We start from the raw sequence: 21,487 nt of genomic DNA on the forward strand, positions 1-21,487 counted from the left end.
CCAAAAACTTGGTTATTTAAATTTTTCACATAAATTTTGAGGTTATGTAAAAAAATTGCAAATACAAAAGTTGTAGATCTTTTTATTACCTACAACTTCGCCATTTAACTTTTTTCCATAGGACTTGTAATTTTGCCGGAAATCGAGATAAACAATTTTTAACTCTTAAAAAGTCACCCCCTCCCACTTCCCGAATTCAGATCGCCCGTAATTCATTTTTCTTTTAATTTTTATCATATTCCCCAACTATTATTTTTTTTCAACTTTTTACCATTTTTGAAGGCTTCATCAGTCATGGTCTATTTATTTAATGAATGAAATTATAGCGAGAAGAGGGAACTGCCGCCCGCACCCCCGCTGCCTCTATCAACTTCGATTACCAGCTAGCAAGGGCTGGCCGGCTTGATAATGATCGGCATCTATGACATAAATTTTGTCGCGAATCCCCTACCGTAAATATGCGAGCCCCTGTTTGAGTAACCCTGCTCTAGACCACTTTTAATCGGCAGACCATAAAACGAATTTTCAAATATATAAAGTGTACTGCTGAATATAGGTGATGTAATTGATTCGTTATATCATTTGTATTGCAATTGACCCTTTAATAACATCACCTCGATTATTTCAGTCATTTTACACTAATAATTTTGTGTTTTTCTTAATGGACAAAACATATTAAGTTTTGAAATTAAAAACTGTACAAACAGTTTGAATATTTTTGTATATGGCAAAATCACAAAACATAAATGAGATATAATTCATGTGCTTTCAACATAAAATGTAAATTTGAATAAATAAGACATTTATAAATGAAAAAGCTCACATATGCATGCTGTCCTGGTAATGGTGATTTAAATTTCGTTTTGAATAGGATATCCATAAGATTTTCTGAAGAAGGTATCCACTCCAATTACTTTGCATTTTCCCTCACAAAATTTATTCATTGACTTTTAAAAATCCATTGATTTTTTATCCTTGATACTCATATCACCCTTCAGACATCATTAAATTTTTCAAAATATATGATAAGTTTCAGGACATTTGTCATGAAATATTAAACAAAAACGCTCGATTTTGAAAGTGCGCATACACTCTCACTACTCTCAATTCAAAATTAATTGATATCATGATTTTACCGATTCCTACGGTCACTTTACTGATATCTGTCACTTTTTCAGCTGATTAAAATGAATAAATAACTTCAAGTTGCACCAATTTCATTCTCTATATTTTATAATATGTGTGTTATATACATGATGAAAAAAATACCTTCAAGTTTTTCAATAATAGAGACCGAACTAAACACCTCATTCTATCATCATTCAAACTTCACCAATGCCTTTACACTATTTTTCAACTAAAAAATGGTCAGGTATCTCTCGAGTGTACTTTGTTCTAAGTAAATAATTACAAGTTAGATGTCAACAAACCCGAATGATTGTTCTATAAAATTCTTCTCATTGTCAATGATGAATAAATAAGTATGAAATAATAGTGGGAAGAAGGAACGAAAATATAATTATTTGAAGGAAAAAATATTCGCATCATGTATTTTAGTTCAAGTTTACATGCGATCGATTATTTCGTTTTAACCAAAATTACTGTAATTTGATTCAATAAACGACATTTCAATGTTGTATAGTATATCTGGACTTTAATATTATCAGTAAAATAGGTAATATTCGCTTCCACTTACGAGAGATAGTCGATTATTTCAGATAGTATTGATTATAATCAATAAGGTAGAAAGGTTAGCAGTGTAGCCTTGTTATCACAATAAAAACCGTAATATTCGTAGTATTATTGCATGACAAGGCGTTGATTCAATTTATTCTGAAGGAAACGGGTGTCCAGTTAGAAGATGGTGACTTCAAAGTGATCAGAGTTGGTAGACCACAAAATATAGAACGAGATAGACCTCTGAAGGTGATTCTTCCTGAATTCAGTCTAGTTTTGGACATACTCAAGAAAAAGAGACATCTTTTTGAAAAAGGGCATCGTATATCATCTGATCTTACTCAGCTTCAGAGAGATAAATTGAATCATGTTCTCAATGAATTGAAAACCAGAAAAGAAAATGGGGAAAATGACCTAATCATAAAATATATTAAAGGTGTTCCTAAAATCGTTCAGACTTCAAAAAAGTAGAAAATTCTTTATCCGGCTATTATCAAAATGTAGGTGGTATGAAAATATATTTCAATGAGTTCCAAAATTTAACCATTCAAATTTCTTATGACATTGTTATTTCGGAAACATGGCTAGATGAAGATGTATCCATTATAGAAACCCAAATTCCAGGCTAAAACTTATTTAGATTGGATCTTTCTCCTCTCACTAACGTTAAATCAAGAGGTGGTGGTGTACTGATCGCTACTAGGGAGTCATTTAATGTTCGGCGCCTCAATACTGAAAATAATATAGCGGAACAAATTTTTGTTGAGATCAATCATGGAAAAGCTAATTTCATTGTTTGCTGTGTTTACATTCCACCCTGTTCAAGCGACGAAGTGTACATGAACCATTACGTTGAAGTTGATCGCCTTGTACAGATATATCCTCATCATAAAGTTGTTATCTTCGGTGACTACAATTTACCAGAAGCAGAATGGATGAATGAATGGGAACTTGGGTGTAGTTGTCAAGTCTCCAGAGAATTCTAAAGTAGTGCCATTGTGTGAGAGTTTCTGTTGCTTAAATTTTTTTCAAATTGTCTTTTTTGAACTATGAAGAACTCATTTTCGACTTCAGAAAAGCAGATATCAGGGCTATCATAACTACTTTGCTTGTATTGACTAGGATAACTATTTGAGTAAAACAGATACCAACTTAGCTTTGGAACAATTTTACGATATAATTTATTCAGCTATGACTCTATTTATACCTGTTAAACTTAGAAAAAAAGTCTAGTTAACCTTCTTGGTATACTTTTGAACTGAAACTCTGTATATTTGAAAAAAAGAAACCTCATAAGTTGTTCAAAATAACTAATGGTGACAGAAATTACATGCAATTTTCTGAATTGAGATCCAAATGTAAAATTTTAACAAAACAATGCTATACAGAATATTTATCGAAAATCGAAAACAATATCATTAATGATTCATGTACCTTTTGAAAATATGCCAGTTTGAAAAATAATCCATTTTCAGTATCTTATAATGATGAAGTGAGCAATAATGGTATCGATATTGTGAATCTTTTTGCTAAATTTTTTGCATCTGTGTATGTTGAGTTCGACCACCAAACAATAACTAAGCCAATTTTGAATGCACTCAATCTCAACAAATGTCATGTTAGTTTAGTTGAAGTTTTTAATGAAATGAGTAAGCTCAAAAATAGTTTCAGTTCTGGACCAGATGGTGTTCCATCATTTTTACTCAAGAGATGTGTTTGTACCTTGAGTACCCCAATATACCTTTTATTTAAATTATCTTTGGATTCTGGTGAGTTTCCTGTGTTTTGGAAAAACAGTTTATCAAACCCATTCACAAATCAGGGTATAGATGTAATGTAAAAAATTATAGAAGTATAAGTATTCCATCAGTCATTTCCAAAATATTTTATTGTCTTGTAACAAAACAACTTTCTTGGCATTGCTCCAGCAGTCTAACTAATCAACAACACAGCTTTTCAAAAGGTAAGTACTCAGAGACGAATTTATTATTATAGCAGGATATATTGGATGCATTTGAGAAGCGGGGTCAGGTCCATTCAATATATACAGATTTATCAAAGACCTTTGATAGGGTCAACCATAATATATTTCTAAATAAACTTGAGTCTTTTGGATTGAACGGTACTATACTATCGTAGGTTGAAAGCTTTTTGAAAGAGTGAATTCAGTGGGTAAAAATTAACAATTATATTTCTCATACAATTAATGTTTCGTCTGGGGTTCCTCAAGGCAGTCATTGTGGACCATTGTTGTTTAATATTTTTGTCAATGATCTTGTTGACGAAATAACCGATTCTAAAGGATTACTGTTTGCCGATGACTTCAGGTTATATCGCTCAATCTAATCTGTAGATGATTGTCTAATACTTCAAAATGATTTAAATATTTTTATGAATGGTGTAAGAATAATTGTTTGGATCTCAATCTCAGTAAATGTCGATTCATTTGTTTCAATTGCACGTAGTCACCTATTACCTACCAATACTGCATAAACTCCCTCCCAATCAAAATTGTAAATGAAGTCAAAGATCTTGGTGTTACAAGATCTTGGTGTTACATTCGATACTAAACTATCATTTTTTTCGCATATTACTAAAATCACACTGAAATCTTACAAACTTCTACGTTATGTATCCAGGTTAGGCAAGGATTTTTCAGCTAATACTTTGAAAATTCTTTTCTGTTCCTTAGTGAGATCAAATTTGGAATACGCCTCTATTGGAGTCCTTATTCAATTCATAAACTGTCACTAGAAAGAATTCAGAATACATTTTTTAAAACTGCCGCTTTTAAATTAGGAATGCAAGTATGTCTTTACCATAACAGTGACGTACGATCTATTCTTCATTTAACTCCTTTGGAAAATGGGCGTATTCAAATTTATTTACTTTTTTTACATAAAATATTGTCAGGGCACTTTTATTGTCCTGAACTACTCAGTTTGATTAATTTTAAGGTGAAGCAATGTGAAACAAGGGATGATACATCTGTCTTCATGGTGAACAGGCACGTGACAAACTATGGACACTATAGTCCTCTATCAAGAATTCTGAAAGAGGCTAACGAGTTAGGTCTCAATTTTTTCCATAACTCTTTGGAAGTATTTAAACAGGAGGCCAAGGATTTATGTATTTTCTATTTAATTATGTTTTTACTATGTTGGTTGTTAATGCGATTATATATCAGTTACTTGGTTTTTAGTGTGTAGGGTATTAATTATATAATTTTGTATTCAATCATTGTAATACAGGGGTTTCCCGTTTATACTGAATAAATAAATAAATAAATGAAATATTCCACATCTGTATATGTCAAAATTAATATACATTTTTTATTATGGATCTTAATGATTCATTTTATAATTCCTTAGGAATAGTACCATCAGGAATGATTTAGTCTTTCTTAGATAAATCTGACATTTAGTAATATAATCTATCATTTAACGATGTTTTGAAACTTCCTAAGTTTTTTTCATAAGCCTTATGATTAGATATATGATATGATATATATATATATATATATATATATATATATATATATATATATATATATATATATATATATATATATATGAACCTTCTTGAAAGGCAGAATTTGAACATCTGGCGTAGACTTGAAAAAAAACTTTCAATATAGCAGACAACACTATTCTTGACCACGAATATGAAATATAATCAGTATAAGGAACCCCTGATTTGAGAAACGCACGTCGAAAAGAGTTCTGGTCTGTGGTGACTGATTAAAAAGACAAAAATGTGAAAATCATTCATTCAACTCTAGGACGATAATATAGGACCGGTTTTCTACAGTAGACATATATCTCCGGCTAATTAAAGTGACATCAATGAGATATTAAAAAGGAAAGCAGACAATGTGGCGTCACAAAGAAACACTATGATATATATCACAAAGTAAAGATGAGCTTTATTTATCGTGTTCTTCTATTTTTCCTAGGGCAGGGGTCGGCAACTTGCGGCTCGCGAAAATCATGCAGCTCGCGAAACACATGCGGCTCTTTGGATGTGAAGCTGCGGTTCTTAACTTCAATACGCAAATATTATTTATTTTATAAAAAAAAACATTAAGAAATCGTTCTAAATCGATTAACGAGGATTAGGCACCATTTCTATCTCTCAGCCACTTGTACTTGATTTCCACCGCACTCCTCCTTTCCCTGTGACACGCGTCGTCACTGTAAAAATAATAATTATAAGTGTAAGTACCTACAAATCATTATTTAATAAACCTATTCTCAAAATATGAGGATCAAAGTAGGTAGGTATTTGCAGATTTAGATTGTTTATATGTTTCGCAATTTTCATTGATTTTAGCATAGCTTGGCATAACACCTTTATTCATAATGTATCTAGTCAATCAGTATATGAGAGAGTGAGAGAAAGTGTAAAATGTTTTCTGATAGATTATATTTCATAATGCCCAGCTTCTCGTATGTATTTACATAGGTATAAGTTTACTTATTGAATAATTGCAAAACTTGTCATCTGCTGTTTTGGATACCTTTTGGATACCATTTTACAGCGAAGAACGAAAAAATGCTGTCGACGAGCTCCAAAAACAAAAATAGCAATCAAATTCCATGTTAAGTAACTGAAAACAATCTACAAGGAATGTTTATCTGTTTGGCGATTTCAGAAACAAACCAGCAATCTTGAAAGAAATTAAAGATTTGCCACTATCCGCTAAAACAGTACAAGATAGAATAGCTAAAATGTTTTGCAGGTGGAAGACATTCACCTGGCTTCTGCCTTATCACTTCTATAGATGAGTCTTGCAACATAAAAGACACGGCACAAGTTGCCCTTTTTGTCAGGTATATGTTTTCCCAAAGTTCATAAGAAGAACTTCTAGGATTACTACCGCCCTAGGGACAAGCTTGAGGGGAAGATATAGCGAATGCAGTACAAAAATACCTCTAAAATAATAAGATCGATTCAAATAAAATCGTTTCAATAGCAACTGAAGGAGCCAGAAGTATGACAGGAAAAAGTAATGGGATAACAACGATTCTTCAGCCACAAAATTCTTACTTTTCACTGCATAATACACCAAGAAGCGCTTTGTACCCAAACAGCTTTAAAAGAAATGTCGCGAGTCGAGGCACTCATATTCGACGCACGTGAGATGAAGAAGTAGGCATTTGGAGTGCTGACTATCTTTGGATCGACATATTTGTGCGAGCAAGCGTTCTCTTGCATCCATATAATTAAAAGTAAAGTAAGAAGCCAACTACCAAATGAACATTTTAAGTCGTGTTTGAAAATATATGAGACAAATTATAACCCTTCTGAAACCATCCAAAGCCAACGCTTCCATTGAATTAGTTTGATCAATTGTTTATTATTGAAGTACAAGTTCGGCGAGACCATTAGGTTCAGGGTCACCAGAGGCTGCCCTCAAGGTGGGGTACTATCTTCCCTTCTGTGGTCGCTCCTTACGGATAGTCTGCTTGAAGCCCTCGACAGAAGGAAAGGAGATCTGCAAGCTTATGCAGATGACCTTGTCATCTTGGCAAGGTCCACGTCCGGAAAGGTAGCTTATAATATCTTCCAAAGCGTTGTTCACAGTTGGTGCCTGGGGGAGCAAATGTCTGTCAACCCCAGCAAAACTGTGATAATCTCCTTCAGTAGGAGGAGAAAATTGGACGATATAACGCCACTTTCACTCAATGGTGAGGTCATTCCATTTGGAACGGAGGTAAAATATCATGGCATTGTCCTTGATAAAAAACTCACCTGGCACGCTCACTTGAAAAAAGTTTTACACAAAGCCAGACTGTCCCTATGGACATGTCGAAGAATTTGTGGTAAAACTTGGGGTTTAGGTCCCAACCAACTGCATTGGGTTAATGCGATGATTGTTAGACCAATGATCACTTATAGTTGCCTGGTGGTCGAAGGCTTTACAGAAAACGGCCCAGGCAAAGCTCTCTGGCTTACAGAGACAGGCTTGTCAGGCCATCAGTGGTGCCATCGATACCACACCCTCAGCGGCCATGGAGATCTACCTCCTCTCCACATTTTTCTGGAGAGAGAGACTAGATGGACTGCATATAGACTTGTCACACTGCTAATTGCACAAATCAATTTAATGCAGAATGCAACAGACTGTTGGTTGACACTGGAAGTCATAGCATTCTGGAAATGACCTCCGAGTTTATGCCCCCAACTGTCAACTACGAACTGCCTTATAAAGTACTGTTCCCGAGTAGAGAGGACTGGATCCTCCGGGAGGAGAAAATATTAAGAACAAATAGTTGTTCGTTCACAGATGGATCAAAAACACCTTTCGGTTCTGGGGCAGGTGTTTTCAGTTGCAGACCTAGGACAGAGATATCAACCTGCCTAGGAACCTATGCGACAGTATTTCAAGCGGAAATGTATGCTGTTGAATTATGTGCGGAGTGATTGGACGAATCCAACCTTCATACACAAGTCAATAAAAATATTCTCGGACAGTCAAGCGGCGTTGGAAGCTCTTGGCTCCTAATGTGCAACGTCTAAATTGGTAGCAAATTGCCAAAAACGACTCTTCTCGATAGGAAGACTTAACAGATTGTCTCTGGTCTGGATTTCTGGTCTTACTGGCCTGGAAGGCAATGAGGCTGCTGAAAGCAACTTCATCGGACCAGAAGCTGTCATTAGCATCGCTTCAGGCTTTCCCAAACAAAGATTGAACAACTGGATGGCAAGGAGATTCATCGACTTCTGGCAGATTCTGTTGGAATTGTTCATGACATTATTTTGATGTTTTCTGATTTGTTTTGTATAGTTACAAAACTGGATAAAATAGTTTGTATCCAGTTGTTCAGTTGTTAAAATATTAATAAAAGTAATTACTAGAAAAGTCAAAACCTATTTTTAAAAGATTAAATAATAAGAATCCATCCCATTTACAACATTTGGCGACCGTGACAGGACATAAAAGATGGATAGTTTGAAGAAAAATAGGCAGCAATTGAGGAAACTTTTCAAAAAATCTGTTGAAGCGCTTGATGGAGCTTTGAAGCTGAAAGATTCAACTAAAGAGGATTTACTATTTTTACTGAGACAATTGGAGGATAAGAGTAGCAGATTATTCGAGGCAGATGAAGGAGTTAAAGAAAAATTGTCATTAGAAATCAGCGATGATATTGAATTAGAAGAGGAGTACGATGAGGTAGAATATTACAGAGACGAGCTGATAAAATATAAACTATAGACCCAAATGCGAATTCCGATTGAACGAGATTACGAAGACCCAAGAAGATCATTTGAGCTGTTCCAATTTCTCTATTACGGAGAAAATTTCATTTACCAAGACTAGAACTGAAGAAATTCAATGGGAACGTGAAGAACTGGATTGGGTTCTGGGGACAATTCAAGAAGATTCACAACGACCCAGAAATAGATAATGAAGACAAATTTCAGTATCTTTTACAACGACGGAAAGTGGTTCAGTTGCCAGAGCTTTAGTAGAAAGTTACCCCCCGTCTGGGCCCAATTACATTAAAGCCATTGACCAGTTGAAGATTTGTTTTGCCAGGGATGAAATCCTAATCGAAGTTTACGTAAGGGAACTATTACAACTTGTACTGCAACAAGCTTCAAAAGCTAAAACAGGTATGTCTCTTTCCAATCTCTATGATAAACTTGAAACCCAGTTAAGAGCTTTGGAATCCCTAGGAGTTACCAACGAAAAATATGCGGCTATGCTTTTCCCTCTTAGTAATTAGGTAGTAATTATTTGAATATGTTATTAGGTTTTTTGAAAATGGAGGTTGAGTCAGAAGAACGGATGAATTTGGCACAAAAAAGATTTGTAAAAGGACACGAGCACAACAAATATCATGCCAGTAAGGATAATTATTTTCCAAAACAAGGTGAACCCGAATTATACACAACAACTGCTTTGTACAGAGCTGATCCCAAAGATTATCTAAAAGATAAGGGAAATAATTGTTTATTCTACCATTTGAATTCACATGCAAGTAAGGATTGCTTGAAAGCTCAACGTCTTTCAATTGTTGAAAGAAAATCTAGAATAATGAAAAAACGTGGATGTTTTTCTTGTTTAAAATTGAATCACATTAGTAAGAATTGTCGAGCTGTAATTAGGTGTTTGATATGTTCAAAGAAACATTACCCCATTTTATGTCCTGATTTGCATGTGAAGAAAGGTATCACTGATCAAGATGATAAAAATCCAAACAATAAGGTTGAAAATACTTTAACTAACAATTTTTCGAACGAAACTTCATTGCAAACGGTTGTTGTTAAAATTGTCAATAATGACAAACAAAAATTGATTAGAACGTTACTTGATTCAGGATCGCAAATATCATATATTTCACGTCAATGTGCAGCTGAATTACGATTGTATAGTATTCGTCGGGAAAATATTGTACAAGGTGTTTTTGGAGGGTTTCAGTCAGAACCAAAAATACATGATGTGTATAATATTATTATTCAAAATCCAAATAATACGTTTGAAACAGAGGTGAATATGGTGGAACAAGTGAAAATATGTAATAACCTACCTCGTTTGACTGATTTATCCGTTATAGACTATTTGAAACATAAAAATATAATTTTGAGTGATACTAGAAACTTTGATGTTTCAAATGAAATACAATTATTATTAGGAGCTGATGTTTTTGGTCAGCTTTTGACAGGGGAAATCAAAAATTTGATGAATGGCTACGTTGCTCTCGAAACTTATTTAGGTTGGACAATAATGGGTCAGAGAGTAAGTGAATGTTCGACATATTCTACTATATTTGCCAGTTTTACTGAGTTTTCTATTGCAGATCTATGGAATTTGGATGTGATATGAATAAAAGATGTTGAGCATTTCAAAACCAAAGATGAACATGAAGAAGTTTTAAAGAAGTTTAATCAAACGATAGCTTGGAAGGAGAACGGATATATGAAGTTCATCTACCCTTGATTGAAGGTCAAGCTATCAAACGATAGCTTGGAAGGAGGACAGATATACGAAGTTCATCTACCCTGGATTGAAGGTCATCCGGAAATAATGAGAAATGAAGAAATGGCCAATTCTCGGTTGATGTCTACTGCAAAGAAGTTAAGGAATACAGATAAATTACAAGAATACGAAACAGTTCTTCATGACTGGGAAACACTGGCAATCATTGAGGAAGTAAAACAAGCGGAGGAGGAAAAACTACACTATTTACCACATCACGCTGTCATTAAAGAAGTCAGTATGACCACAAAGTATGAAAATATATATGTTTTGAGATTGATTTGGAATTTTAATAATAATGAACTTTCGTGTGATGTAAATACACTCATTCAATTAGAAAGCCTCCAAGAACAAAAAGGGGAATACTATCAGTAGCACATAGAGTATTTGATCCGATAGGTTTCACATGCCCAGTAATACTTATTCCAAAATTATTATTAAAAGAAACTTGGAATCTTAAAGTTGGTTGGGATGAAGTTTTGCCAAGTGATATTGTAAATCCTTTCGATGTGTGGTTGAAACAAATACATTTTCTCAGTCTGTGTGAAATTCCAAGATCACTCAGTAGTGGCCAAAGAGTAGATTATGACCATGCAACGATTCATGTGTTTTCGGATGCTAGTAAATCTGCTTATGCTTGCAGCGTATTTCTAAGAAACGTTGTGGAATGAAGAGTGTTTGTTGAACTTGTTGAGGCAAAATCAAGAATAGCTCCCAAAAATATAACCCTACCTGAGAACATTTTTTTTAAAGTAACATACAAGTAGAAAACATCACCTTAAAACTAAAATACCCTACTTATCTAATCTAAAAATTCATTCAATGAATAAAAACATTGTTCAAATAAAAAAACTCTTCAAAGTTCTCTTAAACATCATACAATTATGTTCTTCCCTCAAATGATCGGGCAGTTTGTCGAATATATTTATTCCAATGTATTCTGGTGCAAATGAAGTCACTCTTACTCTTGAAATGTGTTTTGTTTTTGAATATGTAAATGCATATAAACTGATATAAGTGTCAAGATGTGATAATTTTTGAAAATTTGTCTGCAAGATTCTCTTCTTGAGACATTTGCAATACACCGTATAATGCGTTTTTGAGCAATGAATACATTATGAGTCATGGATGACCCACCCCAGAAGCAGACACCATTCTGCTTCTGAGGATTTCTTGATGGCATTCAGACGATTCGTGGCGAGAAAAGGAAATATTTCTGTAATATATTCGGATAACTGTGGAAATTTTGTAGATACTTGGAATTTGTTGCAGAAAATTTCGGGGAAAGATATTGAAGAATATTCGACAACTAGGAAAATTAAATGGATTTTCAAGGCTCCAACCGCTCCTTGGTGGGAAGGATGTTGGAAGCGAATAGTCAGAATTATAAAGGAACTATTGCGTCGTAATTTGAGAAAATCGTCGTTGAATTATGAAGAACTCATGACTGTTTTGTGTGACTGTGAAGCACATATATCTCAAGTAGCGAAGAGGATCTGATTCCATTAACACCTTTGATGTTTATTAGTTCACACTCAAGCACCGACACTTCCGAGTTGGATAAGGTTGACAGAGGTCATCTACTGAAAAGGTACAAGTATTTGCAAAAACTTCGAGAGGGCCTTCGTAGAGTTCGGCAGAGCCGTTCTCTTACCATCTGACCTGAAAGACCACTCACCATACAAACTAATCGGCTTCGTTAAGAAGCTGGGTTTATTTGATCGAGTGTGAATAGGTGTGAGCCACAATGAACCCTTGCGAATTGCGGTGGGGGGTCGAATAGACCCACTTTGGACCTAACCTAACAAGTTCGTATTGAAAATAATTGTTTAGTTGTTTAAATGTTTTACTCAAATAATAAGTTATTATCTAATAATATCATATACTCGTATTATCTAATTCATTGTGAAAAAACACTACTTATATATGAAAATAGATACTTTCTTATGAATAAATATATTAGTTTGGTGTCACTATTTTTCGGGTTTGAAGGCCGTGAATTTCCGAAATTTCTCCATGACGTTTCGCTGGCGCGAGTGGCTAGCTTCTTAAGAGGTTTATACACCACGAGTTAATTTTTCCCATGACTGGATATTATGACTGTGTAACGCATAATTATGTTGACTCCTCAGGTAGTCCGGTGTAATAATACATGTACCTGGATTGTGTAAATTGCCAATAACATTCGTTGTCCCTTTTCTTCCTGCCGTCACGCTGTTTGTCATTGACAATTTACACAAACCAGGTACAGGTATTATCACACCAGAGTATCTGAATGAACATAAACACGCTTTACAAAATTTACCTAAGTCAGATACAGGTATTAGCACACCAAACTACCTGAGGAGTCAACAAAAATGCACTAGCCACTCGGGCCAGCGAAACGTCAGGAAGAATTCCGAAAATCCACCTCTTCAAATCCGAAAAATAGTGACATTAAAAACCTCTGCCACGAAAGCCTTAACCATTTTGTCAATAAATTGATTTAGTCTTTCGCGGCCGAGATTTTCATTGTTACGTACTTCATTCGGGTTCGAAGGCCGTCGTGGTTTGGAACTGTATCCTAACGTTTCGCCAGCACGAGTGGCTGGCTTCTTCATCTTGATGGTTCACCGATGACTAGTGATTTCTAAGTTCGTAAGTTGTATTTATGTTCACTCAGGTAGCCCGCCTTTCTTGTTGATGCGTTGCTATTGGCCGAAGTGTTATTACCTGTTGATGACGTTACATTGCATTTCACTGTTGCCACCTCAGCATCTTTCAATATGGGATTCCAAATCCGGTTGAGCGTTATCGCCTCCTCTTTTCGGTTGCAGTTTTCCGTATGTTTATGGATTTCTATAGCTTCCCATACAAGCCGACTGTGGGTTGGGTGCAAGTAGTTTCACATCTTCAAACAGTATCGTATGATCTCTTTCACTAAACGCCTGTTTGACCTAATCTACAGTTTCTCCGATGTTCATTCAGCCTTATACCCATGGATCTTTTGGTGGAACCGATATAAACTTTTGTGCAAGTGCATGGTATACGATATACCCCCGAAGCTGATAGTGGGTCTCTTTTGTCTTTCGCAGATCAGAACAGAACATCGGCTTTGCCAATGTATTAGTTTTTTTTCAACCAAAAACTTTATTTATGCAAATACTATTCATTGTTGGCAAAAACAATTTTTGTAGCTGTTTAAAAACTTTTAAATTTTGTAATTGTAATTTTTTACTCTTCCGACTTAAAAGGATGCCGACCGACCTCTGTCCTATTGCACAAATTGGTAAAATTTCTCGTAACCAAAATTAAAATGTGATCATAAAAAAATAAAAACGGAAAAATGATGTTAGAAAAAGAAAATTTCTAATAATGCATACAAAATTTCATATACATTGTGGTTATTCTGAAAGATTCGTCAATTTCCACGGTGTACGATTGACGATGGATTGGGCACATTGAATTTGACGTAAATTGTTCTGTTTTCTCTTTTCACAAACTACACTTAAACGATTTGATCTCCACTAACTTTATTGAAAATAATCATAACATGTTTCGCTAAAACATTAGCTTTTTCAAATGATTAATACATCCAAGCATCCTTACATTCATATTTATATACTACAGGTAACCACAATCGAGACTACCTGTAAGAAATTACCTGAATCTCTACATCACATACCTGCTCGATTATGCTTACCTAAAGCAAATTGCCTACCATCTACATCAATAATAATTCTTTATGGGTTTTTAAGAAAACAAGTTCAATAATGGTGATCTATTCAAATCTAATTGGTCATTCATTAGAATATTTGAATTTTTAAGTTTATTAATTTCCATTGCTTCTAAATGATTCAGTTTGAAACCTTTATTTTCAATGTGCAAAATTTCGAATTCTTCATTAAAGATGTGATTTTCTTCTAGAAGATGATTTGAATACGTTGAATTCTTGTTTACATAGCTCTTATGATGTTCCTGGATTCGATTCCTAAATGTCCTGCCAGTTTGACCAATATATACCTTAGAGCGAAACATGTTATGATTATTTTCAATAAAGTTAGTGGAGATCAAATCGTTTAAGTGTAGTTTGTGAAATTACTATGGATCTTCATCAAGTAACGGCCGAATCAATCAGAAAATTGTTCTGTGACTGTTTTTATAGATATGCAGAGTGACACACTTTAGATGAAGACACCCCTGTATTTTAGTCATTTTTGGAAGCAGATATTTAATTTTGGTGCATGCGTAGACCTTCATGGGCCGCACTTTTCGCAATACTTAGCCCAACCCTACTGCGATCCGCGAAAAGGGTAAATTCTCGATATTTTGCTTCGCGTTGGAGATACCGAAATAAGGTATTTGAGAGAGTTGTTAAGAAATCGATTTTGACCCTACATACTGAATTTCAACCCAAAATTCGGAACCTTAATTTTTTTTGTAATTTTCATAATTCAAGTACGATTTTAAATTAATGGTTCCGAATATCATATAAAAATCTATGAAATAAATGTACTGCTATAACTAAAATTGAAAATTATTATTTTATCAAATGTAGGTTGATCAAGTTTAGTCTCTTTACTAGCCTGTCTCGGCATTAATTGAAAATCGGACTTGAATATGAGAATTACAAAAAAAAATCGAATTTTCTTCAAGCCCGTTCAGTTAGATTAGAGTACTCTAGAGAATAGATGAATAGTATGTGAACCAGAGCATCTAGAGGAAGAACTGGAGAGTCTTCAAATGCCCTTGAGATCGAATGGATACAGTGTATCCGAAATCAACAAGGCCATGAAACTGAAGAGTTCCACGGTTCAACACGGAGGGAGGCTCAGATTTGCACGTGCCTATCTACCATATATTCCTAGGGTCACAGACAGAATTAGAAAAACTCTTGGGGAAACACAAAATTGAAACGGTTTTCAAACCCACCAAGAAGATACAACAAAGTCTCAGGTCGGCCAGAGACAAGAGAGACCCAATATCAGCAGCAGTGGTTTATCGCATAGCGAGCACTTGTGGGAAGGTATTCATCGGAACCACCAAAACATCCATGGGAACAAGGCTGAAGAAGCACAGAAGAAACTGCAGACTAGGCGAAACGGACAAGTCTGCTGTGGCGGAGCACGCACTCAGTGAAGGAAACCACAGGATTCTGTTTGAAAATACGAAACTCATTGCCTTCAGCCAGGGATACGCTATGGTATGCCTGGCTGGTACGGGAGGCAACAGAAAAGAAGAAGTTGTGAACCTTAATCGAATTTGGAATTACTTCAAGTTCGAGAATAGAAAACATGACGCTAGGTAGAAAAGGGTTGACGATTGTTATTGACAATTTACCTAATCCAGGTACAAGTATTAGCACACCAAACTACCTGAATCAACATAAATACGCTTTACACAGCCGTAATATCCAGTCATCAAAGATGAAAATCAACACCCTTCAAACACGGAAAATAGTGACACTGAAAGCCTCAACCATTTTATCATGTCGAAATTTTTACTACTGGTTTCTGGAATATATTACCTCTCAGTACCTTCCTATGAGCTTTGAGAGATATATTCTTTGATTTTTCGATATCGTTCAGGTTGATACTCCTGAATTTCGTCCGCAGTTTTCAACTTATTGGTGATCCTGGGCACGTAAGGATAATGGGAGCAGACCTATAATTCATTTTCAGATAGGGAGGAATAAGAGGGAACAACTTGCTTTGGATCCGCGGCGAACTTACAAGATTGGCACCAATCCATGTCGGATAGGCCTTCGTAAAGCCTCATCGGCGCGGGGCCCAGAGCCGGCGCTGATTGGAAAAAATTGGATTGCATTCGACTAAGAAAAACTTGACTGGAAGTATTTCAGGAGGTTGTGATATCAACACATTTCAAATACTTTTTTATGCGGTTCAGGAGCATTCTTTTTTTAACAAAAATGTAATATTTTCCAATATTATATGAGCATTGACTAACAAAAAGTATGAACAAGTTTTCAATATATCTGGAAATAAATAAAATACAGCAAAGAAAAATTTTAAATTTTAGGTTTTGCCCGTATATCTCCTGAAATGCGAGAGCAAGAATTGAATTTTTGGTGTCATTCAAGTACAGATTATACATTCTAATATACACAGAAAGCACACATAATGAAATATGATACTTGGCTTGGAATTGTTATTCTCAGCTTTTTTTTTTAATTCTTCTTTTTTATTAGGTCTTCCAGGGATTTCAAATCATTTTATGTAGTATCAGACAATGGAAGTCTGAACTAATGTAATTCATATTTATTATTATTCTTATTCTTTTGAATCTACATACACAGTTTAAATTGCATACTTATTTTTTTGTTTCTATTCATTTTGCATAATGATTATCTTAAGTATGAATTGACATGTTCGGCACGATGTAGTTGATTTATGAACAAATACACATCTTTCTTTCAAAGAACTAATTAGGACATCTATGCATTTGGTATATTATAGGCATACGTTTTCAATAATTTTTTCATTACAGAGAGCCTCACCATAATTTTAGAATAATTAGGTTTAAGAAAACAATTAGAATATTGAAAAAACTGGTATTACAGGGAACAAAACATGGAGAGTGGCCTCGAAGAAAGTTTAAAAGCTCAAACAGTGGGAATTTATTATGTATGTTAACTTATATAAGGAAATGATCGAAATAATGAACTCTAATGGGAATATTTTTAGTTGAGAGTCATAAGTTGGTAGTATAAATTCGTGTACATTACCCAAAAAGGGTTTTGAAAGCTCTGTGTCCGATAAAATGTAGGAAGATACTGCAAATGAGAACTTAAAATATTTGAGAAATTGAGAAATATTTTAAAATATAAATTGCATTTGAATTATTTTTTGCTTCAGACAACCTCAACAATTTTCCAGGATGTGGTTTTCACATCAAACAGTTTGATTTTTCATTCACCAAAGTTGAAATAGAGTTGTTTCTGTTTCATTCCACATTGTGGGTATCATCATAAACGATCTATTATACCCATTTAGATATTTTGAAAGCCAGATTTCATGATGAATGAGATCGTCCAAAAAATAATTTTTGAAGCATGTGATGAATCAAGACAAACACATATATTTATCCGTACACAAACATTCGACGTTTCGGCTCTGATTTTGGAGCCATTTTCAAGAAAATGATGTTACTTGACGCCGGGTCATCAATCTGCCTACTCTCTAGATTTCGTCACGAGTTCTCTCTGAGGTGTTCGGTGGTATTTATTTCGGCGGGAGCTACTGAAATAGAAATGTGGGGGCGGGGCTTCGGGTGACTAGCATCACCGGACGTTCTAGTGGGGGTGGATATCGGGAAATTAGGGGTTTACAGGTAGTTGGAAGTCTCTAACCGTCATCACGTTTCTTCAAGCAGGAAGGTCGCTCCACGACAACGCCCGTCCGCACGTTTCACCGTCCAAAATTAAACGAATTAAGCGTCGAATTTCGGCCTCACCAAACATACTTTCCAGACCTCTCGCCAACTGACTAACATCTTTTCAAGCACTTCGATAACTTTCTCATCGATAGAACCTTTGCCAATCAGGACCAAACAAAAAAGGCCTTTGTCAATCTCATCGAATCCCAAGCATAAAATTCTCATGCTGATTGAATGAATCAACTTGTGTTGGCAAAAGTGCATTGATTCAAATGGCGCTTATTTCTATTAAATTGAATAAGTATTCACTAAGATATTACATTTCAAAGTAGCCTCATTAAAACTTTTGAAACAACCCAATTAGGGCTTCATTGTTTTTCAGATATGATGTAAATTCATACAATTCACCTAAATCAGAGAATAGTTTCAGCAATCATAAAAATCTGTAAAAGCCAAGGACTTGGCAAAACAAACATGAATCTTGTTTCAGAAATTAGTCACAAACTTCGGCAGCAGACGTGTTGAATCAGTCTTGAGAGCATCCGTGATTTCAGTGTTCAAAACGAAAAACATCATAAACATTCGAAGAAAAGAAGGAGCATAAAGAGTTAATTTTTGTAATTCAAGTAATTCTTTGTATCAATTCAGAATTTTACTGATACTCCAAAAAAGGTATTCTTCCAATAATAAAGCATGCTCTTATAATAATAATAATACGTAAATTTACTTACCCGTGGCCTTCTAGACAACATATCAACTTTCAACTTGTGCTCAGCTATCAACCTCCTGATACGGCTACCTCTACAATGAGCTTGAAAAATGACTATACTAGATTTTAATTTTTGAATCCAACATCTACACCTATAGCCTCGATAATATTTTTGTATCCTGACAACAGCTTGCAATTTCTTCAAAGATTTCTGAACAAGGTACATGCTGAAAACATACAATATTTTCATTTTCTACTTCACTCATTAAAAATGTATAACTTACCGACAGTAGCTTTGAAGAGTAATGACTGCAGATCTTATTCTTAAAAACCTTCTCCGTTCTAAACAAGCTCGAAACCACCTTTGCAACGTTACAATGCTCGCCATGATCTGCTGATGAAGCTTACAATCTAGCTTATATTTTTCACTTTCACGCATGAAAACTTTTGTGCTTCCCAGTTGGTAATTATCACGATTCAAATTAAGAGTTGACAGAAAATCCCGAACATCAATTTGTGAACTGAGAAGACCCTTCGGTAAAAGTATCCTATAGAGCTGTATAAATTCATCATAAGTCAACCGGACATTGAAACCTGCTTGACGAATACGGACAGTTTCAAGCATACCGGTGTAACGTAATTGTCTTTGGACAGTTACTTCATCAAAGGTATTCGGTATTTTGTTACCTGAAACAATGGAAAAAAATAGTTATAGAGGAAAAAACTGGGACATAAGCTCAGGTAATTTAATTCATTACAAACTCATGTAAAACTCAGTGAAATGTAGGTACTTCAAATTGTAAAATTAGGTATATAAAGCATTGGATAGTCATAGTCATAGATCTTTATTTGCTCCAGTTACATATAATGTACATATATAAACTCCGAGGAGTGTGGAACATGTCAGTAGTAAATAACAAAATCAAAGTTTTACATTCATAATCAATATTATCTCACGAGTAGTTTTAAGACACAAAAAAAACAATATATACAAAAATCAGGCATATGTAAATATCATTCATATAGTTAGCATACTATCATTTAAGAATTCCTGCAAGCTATAATAAGGTTTTTCTACGAGATAGCTCTTCAAACGACATTTCATTGTTGAAATTGGAAGATTTCCTAGAGTGAGTGGAAATTTATTGTAAATGTTTATAACGCTATATTTGAAATTTCTCTGTATGTATGTATAGTTGCATTTCTCGTTTCTAAGATCATTCTTTGTTCTGGTGTTGTATAAGTGATCCTTTTCACAGTTAATGAAAAGTTCTGATTTGTTTTCTGTTACAAATACTATTGCTTCATATATATAGAGATTTATCAAAGTTAAAATTTTGCTCCTCATAAAAGCTTCTCTGCAGCTATCGGTTTTTTTCATCTTATAGATATACCTAATACATTTTTTTGTAGTATGAGTATCCTAGAGATACCAACAGAGTTTCCCCAGAATATTATTCCATATTTTATTCTAGATTGAATATAAGCATGGTATGCAGAGAGGGCAGCTTCAGTTGAGACATGTTCCGACAGTATTCTCAATGCATAGCAATATTTTGCAATATTTTTTGATAAGTAGTCTATGTGATTTTTCCAGTCCAGTCTCCTATCTATCAAGAGTCCCAAAAATTTTACCTGATTGCATATGTTTATATTTTGATTATTATATTCAAAGGTATTCAACTCTGGCGAGGATCTATTTGCGAAATGAATTATTTGAGTTTTGTCAATATCAAGTAGTAAGTCATTTGCTGTGAGGAAATTGTTCAATACATCTAGTACATTTGTTATCTTTGTCATGACCAACTGAGAGTTCTTGTCTTTTATGATGACCGATATATCATCAGTATATAATACAATATCTTCATTAACTACATTTGGTATTTCATTTGTGTACAATATATATAATAATGGACCTCGGATGGATCCCTGTGGCACACCTTTTTTTATCACAATTGATTCTGATTTAATTATCCCTGAGATGTCATTTTCAATCAAATGTTGGGTTCTGTTTGTCAAATAGGATTTGATTAAGTCCAAAGATGTGCCTTTGATTCCATATTTATCAAGTTTGTTGCATAAAATTTCATGGCTGACACTGTCAAATGCTTTTGACAGGTCAATACACAAAGTTACAGTACAATCATCTTTGTTCAAATGGTGTAAAATGTTTTTCTATGGCTTGATATATTGCTTGTACGGTTGATTTACCTTTACGGAATCCATTTTGTTCTTTTGCTTGAGTAAACGTTTATTCATGAGCTTTTCAAAAATTTTACTGGGATTTGGCAATAATGATATGGGTCTGTAGTTACTTTCTTCATATCCGTTTCCTTTTTTAAATATAGCTTTAATAGATGCCACTTTCAGTACTTGTGGGAATATTGCTTGTGAGAAACATAAATTTATAATATAAGTCAAAGGATAGGCTATGATCTCTGCTGTTTCTTTCAATAGACACATAGGAATCTGATCTTCACCGACAGATTTTTTATCTTTTAGTTGTCTAATACATTCTATTATTTCAAGCGGAGTGGTAGGTTCAAAGAAAAAAGCATCTTTACATTCTTCTATTTTTGTATAATCTGGGCTATCTGGTTTATTTAGGTCTGGGCAAGCTTCACTAAAATACTTATTGATTTGATTTACTATGGTTTGTGAATCTTTATATTTTTTTGCAAAAATTTCTAGGATATTGTTTTTATGGTAGTTGGGTTTTGTTATTTTTTTGATTGATGACC

At 34.4% G+C, this 21,487-nt stretch overlaps 1 protein-coding gene and 1 long non-coding RNA gene across 2 annotated transcripts in view; both read right to left on the bottom strand.

Moving 5' to 3' along the window:
* Positions 1-21,487, bottom strand: part of LOC111509285 (unconventional myosin-IXb) — a 263,644-nt gene that overhangs the window by 85,928 nt on the left and 156,229 nt on the right. Inside the window, 2 exon segments of the mRNA XM_074179210.1 lie at positions 18,769-18,973; positions 19,031-19,433. Coding sequence (XP_074035311.1) covers positions 18,769-18,973; positions 19,031-19,433 — 608 coding nt within the window.
* On the bottom strand, positions 5,432-14,118 carry LOC111509286 (uncharacterized). Its single transcript, XR_002722617.2, has 2 exons — positions 9,821-14,118; positions 5,432-5,870 (listed from the first exon to the last, which is right to left on the bottom strand). It is a non-coding gene; the product is annotated as an uncharacterized lncRNA (long non-coding RNA).

Source organism: Leptinotarsa decemlineata, unplaced genomic scaffold, assembly GCF_025532065.1.
Source record: "Leptinotarsa decemlineata unplaced genomic scaffold, Ldec_3_MD MMD2_tig00004677_RagTag_RagTag, whole genome shotgun sequence".
NCBI classification, from domain to species: Eukaryota; Metazoa; Arthropoda; class Insecta; order Coleoptera; family Chrysomelidae; genus Leptinotarsa; species Leptinotarsa decemlineata.